We start from the raw sequence: 17,345 nt of genomic DNA, 5'->3' as shown, positions 1-17,345 counted from the left end.
TTTCAAAAAAATCTGCAGAAAGCAAAAGAACGATTACCCAGAAATACACAAAGTGTGTCTCAGTAACCACGGATATACATGGAGGTATAGCTCATGGACCCCAACAGTCACCAATTCCTTTCCTCTCTTGAGATGTGACCAATATCTGAAGCCATACATTCCCACCTCCTCTGACCTTCCTTTAGTCTCCATGTTCCAGGTTAACAAAAAAAAGCAGAATTCTCCTGCAATTGTAATTTTTCGTCTTTTAAAGCTGCTTCCATTCTTATTTTCCTATGGTTGTCGAGAATGTTTTTCATGTGGATAATCACGTATCTAAGCAACACCCTAAAAAAAAAAAAGCTTATGCCCTGTCATTTCAAACAGTGTTTCAAACATAAGCATTCACACCTGCTTTTGCTGTTTATTGAAACTTGCAGTTGCATTTCAGATGTCTGTGTAGACCTGAGGTTGAGCAATTTTTTTTTTTTCTGAGCTGCAAGGGAAAAAGAATAATGGCATTCAAATTTTGTTATGTTCTTGAGACATTATTGGCTTCGAAAGAATATTTGCACATGTACTGTCACTTCACTGCCAGTACATCTCACAATACTTCTTGTTTCAGGCTAAGAAACAGCATTATCTGAATTTCACAAGTGATCCTGGGCGTATGTCGTACTTCCCCACGTAAGAAGTCTCATAAAACAAGATGTCACTCTTAGGCTTTTTGAGCCTTACAGATGGGAAAGGCTGTTTCATGGTTACATTGCTGGCTTACCTTTTGAGAGGATTAAACAATAGACTTGTAGCATATTTTTCTTCTGCCAGTGGTGTTAGTGTAGGTAGGTGTTGAGAGAACATCTGTTTCTTGATAGCTGTGTCATCTCTTCTGCTTTATAAAGAGTTAGGCTATAAATATGGACTGGTGGGATAGAAAGACTCTAAACGTGAAAACATCTTCTCCACTGTTTGGCTGGTTTCTTTTTTTTCAAATCTCTCTACAAAAATCTACCTGGACTTGTTAATGGTTTAAACATGCCTTCATGAGCCCCTTATTTTAAAAAGTTCCAGCTGAAAGTAAAGAAGCAAACTGTCAAGTATCTTTTTGCTTGGGCAGCTCTTCTAATTCACTCATGAAGGCACGAAGATTTTAAGTAACTTTAACAGAAATACAGTGTTGCAGAAATACAGGGTGGCAGGACTGTTGACTAACCAGTTACTTCCCATTTTCTACTTCTGCATTAACTCTTCCTTCCTTAGTATGCATTTCCCTTGACTACTTTTTAATTTAACGATACTGAACAACTTTGCCACATTACCAGGGTAATTTTGAGCTTTCGATTTTATCTGAGATTTCCCTGGTCCTCACAGCTCTGCCAATAGCCCTTTTTGTAAATCAAATCATTTTATCAAACAGCTTATTTCTACATCTCCCATGAAAATCACAATTTGAATTTAAGACCTTTACACTGCAGTCATTTCCCCCCACTTCCACGAGTCTTAAAGCAAACTTGACTCCATGCACATTGAGTGTGAGTGACACTGTATTTTTTGTTTGGCCTCAGAAAACAAATATATTGTTTGCACAATGCTCAGGCAGAATATTCAATAACGAATAACTGAAAGATTTCATCTGTTTTTAACAGAAATTTACTGGATTAGTTTCTCACCCAGTTCTCACATGGGCAAATTTGCCCTCGTTGCAGTTTCTGCCATGATTAAATTTGCCTGTGTTAGACTTGAGAATGAAAGGGAAACATATGGCCAATCACTTCTGATGGGGAAGAAGCTGGAGTGGTACAAGCTCAGAAAGGTTAAAATCCATTGAGAAATTACTGTGAGGCTACAACTGTTATCAAGGTAGTACTGCTTTTTTCATCCACTTACTACGGATTTTTAAACACGAGCAATAGCAGTGTCTCACTCATAATAAGAAATCCCATATGTTAACATCAAACCATTCAATTTCTTATCTTATTCCACTCCAAAGCTTTAATTACTTGAAAAGGCTGCTAATGCTTTGCCTCATCTAATGCAATTAGATTTAATTTTCATTCTACCTCTCATTTGATTCATGAGGGATTGCACCGAAACCTTCCAATGTCTAGGTGTGCCAGCCAGTGCCATCAACAGACCCACCGAGCTCGGGAAGATGTATCGTACACAGTAATAACGAGTGCTGGCAACAGCAGACCTACATTTGTTTTAGAAACCTAGTGTGCCAATAAAATGAGTAAAGCAGGATTTCCTAAAGCTCTGTAGACTGGTCTACTATCGACTTCAGCAGATGTAGGCTATTGAGGAGATATTTGATTTGCCTGGATTGCTATGCAACTGCCCCTTGGATTATAGTTCTGTTTGCTACTAAAGCGTTTCTATTCATGGGAGGTTTTTATTGTCACTTCCAAGATTTACTGTGCTTGGGAGGACTTTCACATTTCAAATGTTCACCAGCATGAACCCTAATCTTTGCCCTAAACAGTCTTCTCTCAAAATGCCCTCAGATATGCACTTGGTGCTGACACACTACAAAAACTGTCTCTTTTGATAAAGGTAAGCAAGGCTCACGCAGATCATGGTCACAGGTTATGTTTCCAACAATATCAAGCTCTCTTCACTCTAAAAATTGCAGATGAAATGTTCCAAGTTGTTTTTTTGTTGCTCTAACCCTGGTGGTATCATGGCAAGAGGTAAAATTCTCATTCACTTCAATTGCTGCAAAGATACAGTAACAACTGCATTCATTAAAATAAAGAAATGACACTGTATTTTCCAGCATAACACCAGGAGTGGGTATTGTTACATGACGTTAATTGCCAACAGAACTATCCTATAATTGCTTTCCCCTTCTCTCCACAATGAAGAGCAATTAAAGTTTGCATAAAAACAAGACAGTGTGCTGGCAAAGATGACCCATCGGTACAAGTGAGAAAAAATGATGAGGTGTGTATGATCTGTGTCAAACTGAAGACAATCAGAGAAGAAAGAAATAGACCAAAAAAGAAATGGAGATCAATAGCAGGATTAACACGAGGGAAGAGGGACAGGAGTGATGAGGAACAGAAAGAAACTGTAAAGCTTTACTTTTGACTTCTTTGGTAGCTATTAACATGAAAGACTGCAAGGACATCAAACAAATATTCAAAAGTTAATCAAGAAAACAAATCACCAGTACACAGTGGCATACTAATTGTGGGGGAGGCAGCAGAAGCTGTAGAAATTAAGAGTACCTGAGACAGGCAGGTGAGCGGGGAGTGTTAGATAAGCTGTAAGAGAAAGAAAGGGGGAATATCCCCAGAACTGCAAAGCTGGGGGAAGAGTCTAGGGACTGGCCAGGCTCCACAGGAACACAGCCCATAGGGTTTCAAGCAGGATTTGGATTTATGAGCCTGCAGCAAACAGAGCAGCTGATAAGCCTGGTAATTATGATCCCTCACTGCTATTACAGGCACTATAACTGGTTTACAGGGAGGTTGCTCAGTAATAAGAGACGGACTGGCTGGAGCCTTGTGAGTCACCTCCATGGATGGAGAGCTGTCAAAGTGGTGTTTTGGCACACCAATGTTTGGTTTGCAGTCACATCACAAGCTCTTGTTAATGCATAGGGAACTAAAATACAGGTATTTGCTACCCAGAAGACTGAAGGTCAAATGGAATGTTCTGCTAAGCAGGAGGTATCTGCTCACTAAGCAGACACTGCTCCTTCAACTACCTGAGCTAGAGGGACCCTGAAGGCTGCACAAATGGAGAATTCACGATTACAAACTCCAATTGGTCTTCATTTTGAACCTGAACCAGCACATAGTAAATCAGTATAAAATTTCCCCTGACTTCTGAGATGCTGGACCATATCTCATGTGATGCTGGGCAAATTCTTTATTCCCTGGTGTTATAGACAGGCTTTGTGTTTCGGGTGGCTGCTCTGAGATGCTGTGGTGTTTGACATTCAGCTGGAGACCCCAGGTTTCAGTGTTCCAGCTGAGCACCTCAAACTCCATGGGCACAACAAAAAGAAGTACGATTTGGTTGGCTGTCCTCGACTTAACTTCTCCAGCAGTAAACCAACAACTAGATCTCCACTGCACTGACGTTAGTGTTTTAAAACATTTGGTTTCATAGCTAGGGTTTAATATTTAAGAAATCTCTGAATCTGTTAAGAGTAAGTAATTTAAGATAAAGTGCTCCGTAGAAATTACTCAGTTTAGATGACCAAAGCACAGTAATAGCTTCATTTTCTGTTACTGGCATAACCCTACAAGGGCAGACAAATCCTAAGCAGTACTGAGACTGATATAATATTTTCACATTATTTTTTCTTTTAAAAAGGGCATTATTTAAAGTACTGGGGTTTCTCCCTCCTGCCTTCTAGAATAAAACCCCCACAAATTTATGATCAAAATTATTTCATCGAGACCCTACAGTGGGGACACCTCAAGTTACCTGTGTAATTACATGGAGGTACTCCAAGTAAAGCTTTCTGTTTTTGCTCTCAAGGACAAGAAGGCAAGCTGTGTTTTAGATTACCTTCCTGCTCAGAGCACACAACCTATGCCCACATACTAATGAAATGCCTATCTGGTACCCAAAGAAGTTAATACTCCTATGCAGCTATGGCAAGTAGAAAATATTGCTACAGTGCCAGGTGTTCCTCTGAGGAAAATCACTGTAGGATCACTTCTCTCCACAGAAGTATGCTGACCATTCACCTGCTGCCCTCTGAGCCTCTTGCTCTCTGTTCCTTATCGAGACTGCCCAAGTGAGAAAATAACTTCCAGAAATCCACCAGCACATTGATTAAAACATGACACGCATCAAAGGAATCAGATCTGCCTGAAACACACTCTCATGCTGGCTGCAGAATGTATATAGGATGGCAAGGACAAATAACCTGACACTGCAGCTTAATGATATTGCTTGCTCTTCCAGTTGCTTTCTCATTTGGTTTTGTTTGATTATTTCTTAACTTTAGGAAGGTCAACTCTGGAGGCAACTCCCCCTTAATCTGAAGCCTCCCCAAAGCTGCCTGTACAAGCCTCAGGGAATCGCAGAGCAGTAACACTGATGCTGATCAGGTTTACATTCTGGTTTGGATGTCGCCTTTTGGATGCATTGGCTGTATAGACAGTGAGACTGCATTCACGGAGAGCAGAGAGCCAGAACCTCCCGTGGCTATGGCTCAAGTTCATATCCTGAAATACAGCAATGAAGAAGACAGGGCAAATATTCTTCCCCCTTAAAACCTTCAGATCGTCTCAATTATTTGTGAAATTTCTTGCCAAATTATCCTATGAAGTGCCTGCTCTTGCAGGCTCACTCCCTGGCTCCTAGCAGTGCAGTCCAACAGCTGACCATTTGCTTGCTGAGCTGTCCAACTGTATTTTGCACATCACTTCCATTTAATTATCACCTCCAGAACAACTGGACCACCAGATTTCTTCACAAGACTACGCCAGAGGATATTTTAGACTTGAGTGGTTATGGTGCTTACATTGTGGAGCACAAGCAGAAATAACATGCTGACTATGATAGATCCCTACAGAGGACCCAGAGAGAAGAAGCTCCAAACCAGCTGACATCCTAAGCAAGCAGAGAACAGCTCCCAGAAGCCAGTGAGATGGAAGAAAACACCGAACATTGCGTCTCTCATTTAAGGTAAGAGCAGAAGGTACCCCTTCCCTTTGTGTGGAGCTGTCAGTCCACCAGAATATTGAGTCATTTAACAGGATACCTCAGGGACAAGGAAAGGATGAACAGTCTTGCTCACTCCTACACACTGTGCCCTGAACACCTGTAGCCTTCACACAGTTTTACAGAGAGAGGATCCTTTTATCTTTTCTTCCTGGGGCCCCTCTCAAGCACATGTAACCCAGACATGTTCCATCCCAAAACAGTCCGCCCACAGTAATGGTCCTTTATAAAATATTATATTGAAAAATCACTTTTACAAATTGAAGTACCTCTTTCAACCTCATTTTTTAATGTCTGGTATGGATTTCCATAAATCAATTATATCACTGGATTTATGAAACATGTTCTTATACATAAGAAGCTTAAAATCCAAATTTGATAAGTCTGTGTCTCAATATGTTTTACTAGTGAGGCACCCAAGGTTTATTCTAACATTTAAGAGAAGAAAAAAATCTTGGTATAGAGTCTAGAGTCATGGACTGAAGTCAGAAATCCAGAGCTTCAGGCATTCCAGAGCTGCCTGATGTGCTAGGCAGAATGAATCTGTGCTCCTAGAATATGGGGAAAGCTATGACTGATTATGCTGCAACATTTTACCAGGAAGAAAACTGGTCTGACTTATGCTTTTGCTTTCAGTCTTTAACAAAGTGTTCGGAACTATCGATGGTTTGCATTTGGAGAAGGAAAGAAAAAACTCAACTGAAAAACAAAGTCTACTGTCACTTAGACCAAAGAATCAAGAATAAATTTCACCTAGCTGCTCCTTAAAGAAATCAGAACAATAATAGCTGCCTACAAAAACACTACCTTTTGGAGTGCAAAATAATGACTGAATAGATAGTGTAATCTGACAGCAAACAACCAGAAATTAGACTGAATAATTTTCTTACATAGCTCTGAAAAATCAAGATATGTCTAATGAAAATAGACTCATCATTTCATTATTCAAGCTACCAACAATGCAATAGTAGAAAAATGAATGCCCAGATTGCTATCAAGAGGGTGTTTTATGGGCTGTAAGCCACTTGCTTTGTGGGTTATTCAGCAAAATGCTTTAATATTAGACTTATCATTTCATTTTAACTCTCATTTCTTAAAGATCCTACTATCATGTTTTTCACCCAGAGGATTTGACTGCATCCCTGTGTAATTAGGGAAATGCAGAACTGCAGCCAAGGAAGCACCTAACGACGGGGTGCTGCTCAGCTCTGCAAAGGCTCTGCTCAAGGAGGGTGGATGGAGCAGTTTTCTCCAAGCCTGGCTATGCCTAACCCTTGTTCACACAAGGATGAAGAACTGGAGTCTCTCTCCCTCTGTTCAGCTTACACAAACCCCAGGAAAACTTGCAGCCCTGTCCCTGTGTGACTATACTGATGTCTACGTATGAAAGATTTAGTAGTTTTATTAAAACTGTCGAAAGCAGAGTGAGGGCTTTAAAAGACACAGTGAGATACCTGTAAGCTGGAATCCTCTACAGATAAGAACCTGAGCAACCTGCAGGTGCTTTACCCTTGACAGACACTGCATATACTTGCTGTTTGTCAAGCAGTGAGTAAGAAAGCTTTCCAACACGGCGCTAGGATAGTAGCGTGTTTAGCTGGAGCAATAAAGTTGTTTTGACACACTTAACTGATGAAGTTGTTGAGGAAGGCAAGCTGTTTTGACTCTGGATGTCTGGTAGTTCTTGGTGAGGTTGAGTAAAGACACAGTTCTTGTCAATTAAGCATGACACGAAAGCAAGTCAAATTGCTCTGAACCAGGACAATGTGGTGTGTGAGCTGACAGTGGAATTAAAGGTATTCCAGGTGGGTAGGTACATAAATGAGCTGTCTGGGAAGGGAAAAATGGACCACGAAAGAATGACTCCGGAGCTGCTCCCTCAGGTGACATTCTGATGCCTACCATTTGGTTTCTCCCTGATGGGACCATGAGCCAGACAGCTTTGGGCACATTTGACTAAGAGTACAGTTTTGGGTTTTAGTTGGACAACTAGTTAATTCGCTGGATTTTTTTGCTTTTGCTGGGCAGAGCTGCCAATAATAACTGAATAAACTGTGTGGTGGAAGAAACCTTGCCCACGGAGAGGCAGTCAAGCTCACCATGGGCTTTGTCCCTCTATGAGCTGCAGCACCTTGAAGAGGCATGCAAGGAGAAGGACTGAGGTAGCAGTTCCTCTTCATCTGCAGGAACTGTACCTGTACCTGATAAAAGCTATTCCAGGATGGAGTGCAACATCCTTGAGGGGTAGGAGACACTGCTCCTGCTGGGCTGTACAGCTTGGCACCCCCAGCACAGCAGCTCTGCCATGGCCTTCGCTGTGCCCAAAGGCAGGACTTGGCTTCACTTTGAGCTACCTTCTGCTGCATCTCCGCACCCAAAGCAAAGCCTTGTTCCACAGCAGGTTCTCTGAACTCACACAAAGTCCTGTAAGTAATCCAGGAGTAAGCACTAGCAGGTAGAATGCCAAGAGAAGGTACTGCTTGGGGAGTCCTTGTCATAACCTGGCCTTTGTTGTAGCTCAAAAAACAGTCTTCAGTCTCCACCTCCCATGTGAGATATGGGGGTATTTTTGGCTATAACGACAGAGCAGTGCCCTGGCGCCCTCAGTTGTGCTACACGAATATGAGAAACACAATTCTTGGTTCAGCCATTTACAGCGGTCAAGAGCGGCAAACCCCTTTGCTGATATCCTCATTCCCTCTGCCCTGGTACAAATGACTGCAGATGGGGCAATGGAGATGCAAACAAATGCAAATGAGAGAAACATTTTACATTTCAATAACCTCAGGGAGGAGAAGGCAGGGTTGGTGGGGAAGTGATGTGTTTACACATCACCTGAAAACTTCTGTTTGCTACAGCAGGTGTAAGGAAAGAGTGGGTTTGTTAAATACACGGACTTTTTTGTCCATTCATTCAGGTCAGTCAAAATGATCTTTTTTAAATGTATGTTCCAGTGATGAAGAAGGCCTAATGCTTAATTAAAATGGTTTTCTAGGGACTGGACTATTGAACATACTTGCAAAGCAAAAGTTAACTGAACTATTCAATGCAAAAAGTAACTACCTGACAGCACTGCTGTAGTCACCATCACGACTCTATTATACAGATTAGTCACTATTGACAAAATATTTTCGAACCTAATGAATGTAAGTGCAATAATGAGCTGTGCGTTTCTGCCTCTCTAATAAAGGGGAAACACGACATTTATGCTCAGAAGCCCCAAGACAATTGGCTTGTTACAATACTTAAAATCTGTCACAGTTAAGATCAGTTGGATTCTGTGTCCACAGGGATAGGATTTCTCAAGCAATAGCCCGAGACCAGCAGATAGCCACGGCTTTACTTTGGCTAAATCTCCGATACAATTGTTCTTAATTGTGCTTTTAGAGTAAGAAATTTTAGAATAAACCCCAGTAATTTTATAGTAAAAAAATATCGTCCCACCAAAACTCACCATTTGCTTACAAAGTGCTGCTCTTCCTGAACACCTATGGGATATTAACAACTGCAGCCAGCTGTGACCAGCGATACACGGAGAACGTGTATTATGCTACAGCTGGAAGACATACAGATTGTGTCTTTAGTCACATACACAACTTTGCCAACAGTTAAAGCCGGTACCAAGTTCAGCGGCCAGGCACCGCGAACGCCCGGCTCTCACTCAGCATCTCCATCAGCCCGCTGCTTTCGGGGCCCTGCGCCGCCTCTCCCGGTACCGAGCCACTCTCCCGGCAGGCGCATCCCGGCGCGGTGGGGGCGCGGGCAGCGCTGCTCGGGGATCCGCCAGCCCTGCTCGCTCCTTCGGGCCGACTGTAAGAAACCCAGCCGCCGGCAGCAGAAGTTTAATGAGTAGGGACGGGACCCCCGACGCCGCCGGCCCGGGCACCGACGGCCGGCGGTCCTGCGAACCCGCGGGAGCCGGAGCGCTGCGGGGCGGGAGAAGCGCCGGTCCCCGGCTCCGCGCAGCGGGGCGGGCGGTGCGACCGCGACTCGCCGGGCTGGGAGGTGAGCGGGGGGACACAGGGAGCCGGACGCCCCTCTACTGCGAGGCCCCCGGTTGTCACAGCAACGCGGCAGCGCCTCTCCCCAAACTTTGGTCGCTATAACGACCGGGCCGCGGCCGCGGCATCCCCCGGGCGGGCGGTTCTGCGCCGCGGGGCCGTCGGGGCGGCGCTCACCTATGGTGGAGACGACGGTGCCCACGAAGTAGAAGGCGCCGGGGAAGTCCCAGCGGGGCCGCAGGGCGTCGACGCGGATGCCCGCGGCCATAGCCGCCTCGTAGCTCCGCAGGAAGGCGCGCAGCTCCGGCAGGCTGATGTTGAAGATGCGGCTGAAGTTGTGCAGGGTCCGGTTCCAGCGGAGCTGCGCCGCCGCCTCCGACGGGCTCTCGAGGGCCGAGAAGACGGTGGCGCCGGCGCTCAGGTACGCCGCGATGAGGGCGGCCAGCAGCAGGAACCGCCCGTTGTCCTCGTTGAGGGGCGCCAGGCGCCGCCGGCGGCAGGAGCCCGCCGCCCCCCGCGGGGGCATCATCCGGTGCGCGGCGCGGCGGGCGCGGCGGGCGGCGGGCGGCCCCCGGCGGGGGGCGCGGGCATGGGGCGGCGCCGCGCGGAGCCCGGAGCGGCGGCGGCGGCTTCGCTGCAGGGGCCGCGGCTCTGAGTCATCCCCCGGCGGGGCTGCCCGCCCGGCTGGCGGCGGCGCCCCGGGGCCGCTGGGCTCGCCCGCCCGCCCTCAGCCCGACGCCCCGCGGCCCCGGGGCCGGGGGCTGCTGCGGCGCGGGCTCGGCGGCGCGCCCCGGTCGGCTCGCTCTGGCCATGCGGGGCGGCGGCGGCGGCGGCCCCGCCGCGGGGGAGACGCCGCGGGGAGGCGGAGGCGGAGGCTCCGCGCGGCGCCCGGTCGACGGCGGGCGGAGGGCGGGAGCGTGCGGCGCGTCCCCCGGGGAGCCGCATCCCCGGCGGGAAGGCTCCCCCAGCTCCGCCGCCGGTGCCGCCCGCCCGGGCCGGGCCGCCCGAGCCGCCGGTGCCGCGCCCCCGGGGCGCCGCCGCGCCCGGGCCGGGGGAGGGATGGGGCGGGACGGGGACGCCCTGCCCGGCCCGGCCCAGCCCTGCCCGCCGCTCCCCAGTTCTCCGCTGCCACCGCGGCCCCGGCCGGTGGCCGCCCCCCCGGGCGCGCCCGGGAAGCAGGGACACGGGAAACGCGGCCGCTCCCTCGCTGTGTGTGCGATGCGCCTTTGCCGCTGCGGGGGTTGTTTGGCTTTGAAAACATTTCTCTCCTGCCCCGTGCCAAGAGAGGTGTTTTTAACGGAGTTGGTGCCGGTCGGTGGAGCGCTAATTAATTAATTTTAGTCATTTCTGGGTGCGTGAATCGTTGTTTCTGATCTGACTCCAGATTTTGGGCTGCACAAAATTGGACCCAAGAAAATGATAAATTTTGGGTTCGGTGCCAAATGCCCATTCAATCTTAGCCACTGTATGAAAGGTGGCTTCCTCCGTTCCTCCCCCCCACCCCCCCATTCTGGTGTATTCTGTCTTCGCTGTTTGCCTTGGAATAAACACTGTAGCCTTTCTTATCTATTACGCTGCAGTAAGAACTGCAGTCCTTCCCTGGTAGACTTGAAGTAAATAATTACATTCGTATTTTTTAAATAAAACGAGAATTCACACTGATAAAATATTGCAAAGAGATGGGAGTGATGCCAGTCCTGCAAACGTGTGTGTAGGGGATGATAACACGTGTAGGAAAGATCTGGGCTTGGAGGAGCAAATCCTCCCCACGATTTACAGTTGCCAGTGTCAGTCTCACCGCAACGGGAGCTTGTGTCCTGGTTTATGTTTTTTTATAGCCTAAGTTCTATTTTTTTAATACAGGAAAATATTTGCTGTCTCTAGGTAGCTACTTGATGTGTTTTAGAAAAGGGCTATTTGCCATCACTAGGACTTCTCCATAGCTGTTCTTCACACATTTATTTCTTATTTTGGATCTGAGAGATTATGCTTGGCCATGAAATTTCACATTACTGGCAGTTATCTCTTGGCCACATCTGTAGTGGGAGAATTTCCTCCTTTTCTAGCAGACCGTTTATACTTGTCAGGTCAAGAAAATAGCTTGTGTTTACAACTATGCTTCCTAGGAAAAGGCCACTGATAAAATGCGAATACTTAGTTTACAAAGTACTCAAGTATCATATTTGATAGCCACTAGCATGTTTAAACTTTGGGTTTTGCCACTATTGCTTTTGTGCTAGAGCATTTTTTTCAGTAGAAGTGAAAGTGTTTAGAAGTATCAAAGAAGATTTCCATCTTCTGTTGTGCTCAAGGCAACCAATACCACATGCAACTCTTAAGAAAAAAAGTGTCTCCCATTTCAAAGTGTCAGTTGTGTCCCATTATAAATACTAAAACTAAGTAAAAATAAAATAATTAAACCAATAAATCACAAACCCAGTAGCTGTGAGAAGTAATAGTAGATCTCAAGGGCAAAAGAAGCAGAAAAAAAACCTGGCAAAGTATATCTGAACTAATCAAAAGCCCATTGAAATGAGTGGAAAGTCTCTCATGGATCATCAAGGGCTTAATGTAATAGGTCAGATATGGACCATTTAATGACAATGTCTATAGTTAGAAATAATTTCCACTCTGGTAATCCAGGAATGATTACATGCAATCCACTGTGCTAGATTATGTAAAACTAAGCTAATTTACCTGAACATGCAGGAATTTTGTTGCTGTAGATGGATATTGGGCTTTGTATTCCTGGTACTTTTGTGTTTGCAGGGGAAATGAGACTGGTTGGTTGGTTGGGATTTTTTTGTTGTTGTTCTTTTATGTTTTTTTCTGTTGGAAACATTGAAAAAGGAGAGCCCAGTTTTCTGGAGTCCTCAGCAATTTCACCTACTGTGAAAGGTCAGTGATGTTTTTAGTGAGAAGCCAGTTAGCAAAGTTTGTGTAACTCGTATTCTCATCATGCTGTTCATTGTCCCTTCTTGGGGGATGGCAGGGCCATAGATGGGGATGAAAAGTTGTCTGTTTCCTTAGGTGACAGGGCTGAGTCTTTTCCAAGCAGTTGAAGCCCGACTGACTCTGTGGTGGCCTCTCTGGAGATATCCCGCATGGGAAAGGATGATGCTGGTGGGATGCTGATTAGCTTGAGGAATCACATAATAGATAGGAAACCATACCAGTAACTTTCCATGAAGAAAAAAAAAACTAAGCTGAAGCAGCAAGGAATGTGGTTTAGCTGCTTCAGCATGGACAAGACAATATTTCAAGCATCACCGAATCATGGTTTCTAAGAATTCTAGCTGTTGACAGATTTTCAAAATGTTTTGACAACTCATTTCACTAAGATTTTTTTACTTGGAGTCTTGAAAATTTGTCACCATTTTGCAAAAATACTTCAGATTTTTTTGGTTATAAAGGTAGGGAAAAAAAGTCTATTTTTTTGCATTAAAGTCCCACAGAAAATGTATGGTCCTTTCCAAAGTAACTAACTCCTGGAAAAGCTTCATTAGCTGTACACAAATCCCCCAGAGCTGCAGGACTGTGGCTTAAAAGAAGGTCATGGTTTGGGTTGCTCTGATCCAATACCAGGATTTGTTTGAGGAAACATCCTGAAGCTGCTGCTGCATCCCTACTTGGGCAACTCTCTTAAAGGCAGTTATATGGTTAAATGAATGATGTTTTTATAAATTTTCTTGATTAATTGAATCAAATCTCGAGGGATTTGGTGAAAACATCACTGTGTTTAAAACCATTTGCCTAGGATTTTTTTAAAAGCTGATGGTCAACTGTAAATTGGGTTTTATGCTCAAATTGAACCCCTGCACTGTGGGCATATTGTATAGATGGCACCAACCATTTTGTTTGTCAGGAGGCCAGTGTTTGTGAAAGGGATTATTTTAATAATCCAAAAGTGATGTTTACATTATTATCTCAGTTGATTAGAGTGAAGCTTATGCAAAGAAATGAGATGCATTCATTAAATGTTTAATTAAACTGTTGTCTGAAAATAGGTTGGAATATTAAACATCCCCCCTCATTATTAAAGAATAAAATTTAATATGGTATTTTAAATCTGTAACAGCCCAGTTACTGCTATTCCTTTCAAGGGAATAGTTATCTTTTTTTTTTTTTGTGTGTGGGTAGAATCCTTAAATACTCAACCACGGTTTGACTAAGTGATTTTACAAGCAACCACATTTTTTGACTTCAGGGATACCAAGACCTCCACAGTTGTATTCTCGATTCCAAGACAAGCTTTTGCACATACACGTCCCCACTGACTTTGAAGCAAATATCTGCTGAGAAACAAATATCAAGTACATAATTTAGGAGCTTTTTACCACTATATTGCCATGGAAGTGTCTCAAGTATTTACTTGGAAGTGTCTCAGGCAGTTGGAATGTGAACATGCCATACAGTCCCTGACCTGAAATGTACAGCTTGTTTGGAGTAGCTGGACGTACTTTCTACCTTGACAGTGACCAAATAGATTTGTAACTGTTACTGCTGGAATTGATGTGCAGCTGTTCTTATGTTGCTCTTTATACAGCTCAGTATCGGCTGTATAAAGTAGTTTCTGTCTGTAATATGTGCCAAAGAAATTACTTTTCAATGAGTGGCCTTATGGTTAGCCTGGGTGCTCAACAAACTTCGTGGGCAATGAGATTGCCCTCTTCTTCAGTTGTACCTCCTGCTGGATTTAGGAGACAGTCTCTTTGGTATTACTCTGTAATTAAAAGAAATGGAAGAGGTAGTTGGTAGTCTATGCAATCAGGGCCTGGGTAGCATTGTGAGCAAGGGTTTCAGTCACAATCCATAATAGAAGTGAATATGCCTATTTTTTAAAGTAGAAGCCTGGATACTTTGGGATAGAGGGTGAGACCTTCCCGGTACTTTACTTAGGTACAGATTGGGACAGTGAAAAATATACTAACTGCAAAGTATTAGGGGGAGAATGTGTGTTTCCATGGAGCCTTAGATGTTACTAATGTCTCCTCACCCTCTCAGGGCACTTTGGTAGATTTTGAAGCAAAAGACCAGCGTTGTGACCCAAATGGCTTTTTATATTCTCGTGTCTCCCCTCTGAATTAGGGTGACCTTTCGGGGAGGGGAAAGAGAAAAAGGCAGGCTTGTAACTGGTCTTGAAGCCATGAGTTACCTTTTGCAGACAGATGGGTTGAAAACCAAGACATCTTATGGATTGACATGCAGGTGGTCCATCTGGAGTCTTGGGATGAAACTGTTGTCAGGTAGCTGGGCTGTGTAAGCCCTAGTTGCTCTGTCAGTAAACACTCTGTCTTTCATGAGAGCAGAGCTGAAGAAGCTGATGAGATGAACTTGAGAATCCTTTGGGAACCATATCTTGTACTCCCAATCTCAAAATCAAGTCAGGGTCAGAGGTAGGAGTTAGCCATGTGCAGGTTTTGATTTGCTAGTTCTCGCTGCCAGGGGATGCTAAGCTGTGTCAAAACAGGAGTACTGTTAACCAAATAGGTGGGTTTTTTACTAGGAGAATGTTTCTGCATGTTTAAGAGAAACAGAAAGCATTTGCTGTTTAAATCAGAGATTTCTGCATTCTTCCTGCTAATTTATGAATAGTTATGCAATGTCTTTTTTTTTTTTTTTATTTTTCCTGAGGCCCAGTCATCTAACTACACTTTCTCACTTTCACTACTCTCACTCAGAGAATGATCTAATAAGCACTGGCAATTACATTCAATTTAAATGTGATGAATAGCCAATTTTCAAAGGCCTGATGCCGTATAATGCTCTGAGCATCCTGATCACATTAATATGTTCTCACTTGTCTTTAATGTCAACGGAAGCTGGAGGCACCCTGCATCTTGTGCAGGTAGTTCTGTATTCAGATGACTTCTTTTCCTCCCAATCTTTGGTGGTATGAAATTTTGTATTTTATGGGAAAACCTTCCACTCTGGTGGCTTATGCTCTTTCTGCATTAGTTGTGCTTATTTGTTTTCTATTCTTGCTCTGTGCGGGAAAATCTCAGTCAGTGTTTTGGCATGCAAAGGATTTTTAATACATTTTAATAATGGAAAGCTACCGTTCTACAGCTGAGGGTGATGCAGCTCTGTAATATTCCTGAGACCCTACGAAGGATAATTTCCGAATGCAGACCTCACTGTTGAGTTTGTGTAGACTATAAGGCAACAAACCAGTTACCTTCTTGGGTTTTTTGGATCTCACCTTGGTCAGCATAACAGGAACCTGGCCTTTCAGAAAACATCAGCATTCTTCAGCTCTCCAAGCGAACAGCTGAATTCTTGAAAGGACTGAATGACCAGTTAGGCATTTCTGCAACATGTCATTTCTCTTGACAAGAATTTGGAGGAAAGAGGACAAGCTCTTTGTAAACCTTTCTGTTGAGGTGAGAGAGGTGGCCCCTGTGTTCTGTAGCTGAGGTTTAGAGTGCAGAGGGGAGGGATGGATGGACAGATGCATGGATGGATGGGTGTAGAAACCTATGAAATGGGATTGGTGCAGCTCCTGAGAAATCTGCATCCTCCAAGTCCATGCATGCCTGTGTACCGATGAGCTGCAGGGAGCTTGCCAGGAAGGGAATTAATTTTAGAGTGTGATTTGGAAAATGATTCAGTTTAAAAATTGCTATTTTTGATGGGCTACTTTCAGCTGGGATCCAGTCCTCAGCATGTTCCCAGAAGTACTTGCCTTGCTGCAGCAGAGCGTGGTGAAGAGTGGAGGAGGAATGTCTGTCTGGGAGCCCGGAATCCTGAATCTCGTGATGCTACTGAGACAACAATGATGGGAATGAGTCCTCCTTACATTTCATGTCCCTTCCTGCATTTGACAGGTGAGTGCTTTAACGTAGTTGGTTTGATGGACATGGCAAAGGTAACTTTCCCACTCTCCCTAGGGGTTCACTATGCTCAAGGGAAGGTGCAGGCATGTGGATCTGGAGATGGGGCTGCTGGGCAGACAAAGTTGCAAGACAGGCAAGTCTATATATCCTGTATATATAAAAGCCAAGGACAGCTTGAGAAATTGTCAGAAAAAGTCGTGAAATGGCAAACAACTTTATCATGCCATCTGAAGATATACTGTATGTGTTTTACAGACCCTGGGGCTACAGTTCCTAGAAATCTCTCCAGCCAGTGGCATTGAAATGAAACCTGCTAAGCTGACACTCACTCCATCAGGATGAGGCTTTACAGAAGTTCAGGACAGGCAGCCTTTGATCACAGCACTGAAGAAAATATTGGCAATCCCTTTGACCTGCCAGATTTGTTTTCTAGAATGAGAAGCTTCAGAGAGCGATCCTTGCTGATTACACCTGTCAGTTATCAACAGACAGGTCAAAATGTCCCTTCCTCCCTGGATTTGTCCCTCTTCTTTTTTTCAGGTGCGTGCTGGCTGATGGTCCTCTGAGACCATTTACCCTGCTAAGCTTTTCCTAAGCAGGTTCCACTTGTGACTAGGCAACTTCATACAATTTGGTTTGTTCTCGAGGACGTGTGAAGTCAAAACATGTGGCTGAACACTGTGCTCTGATTCTCATGCAGGTATCAGGACTGCTGATATTTTTTGGGAGCATTAGCATTCATCACATTAGCATTAGCATTCATCACACATTTATTGGTATCTGACCCAAGGCTCCTGGCAGTGACTGGCTGGTGTGTTTCCTGGGCCGTGGTTCAGATGAA

General features: G+C 44.7%; 1 protein-coding gene and 1 long non-coding RNA gene across 3 annotated transcripts in view; one reads left to right on the top strand and one right to left on the bottom strand.

The window, feature by feature from the left end:
* Positions 1 to 10,197, bottom strand: part of KCNK12 (potassium two pore domain channel subfamily K member 12) — a 28,158-nt gene extending 17,961 nt beyond the window's left edge. For both annotated transcript variants that reach the window (XR_001878502.1, XM_017837867.1), the window contains exon 1: positions 9,846 to 10,197. Coding sequence is in view for 1 of the 2 variants with exons in the window: in XM_017837867.1 (XP_017693356.1) it covers positions 9,846 to 10,197 (352 nt within the window). In the remaining variant the exon portion in view is untranslated. The remainder of the gene's footprint in view (positions 1 to 9,845) is intronic.
* LOC108508778 lies at positions 9,991 to 17,145 on the top strand. Its single transcript, XR_001878503.1, has 3 exons — positions 9,991 to 10,089; positions 16,315 to 16,495; positions 16,760 to 17,145. It is a non-coding gene; the product is annotated as an uncharacterized LOC108508778 (long non-coding RNA).
* Positions 17,146 to 17,345: the final 200 nt, after the last annotated feature.

The sequence above is a fragment of the Lepidothrix coronata genome, unplaced genomic scaffold (assembly GCF_001604755.1).
Source record: "Lepidothrix coronata isolate B3197 unplaced genomic scaffold, Lepidothrix_coronata-1.0 Scaffold313, whole genome shotgun sequence".
Lineage (NCBI taxonomy): Eukaryota > Metazoa > Chordata > Aves > Passeriformes > Pipridae > Lepidothrix > Lepidothrix coronata.
The sequence above is the reverse complement of the archived record's forward strand: the minus strand, read 5'-3'. Positions and strand labels throughout refer to the sequence as shown.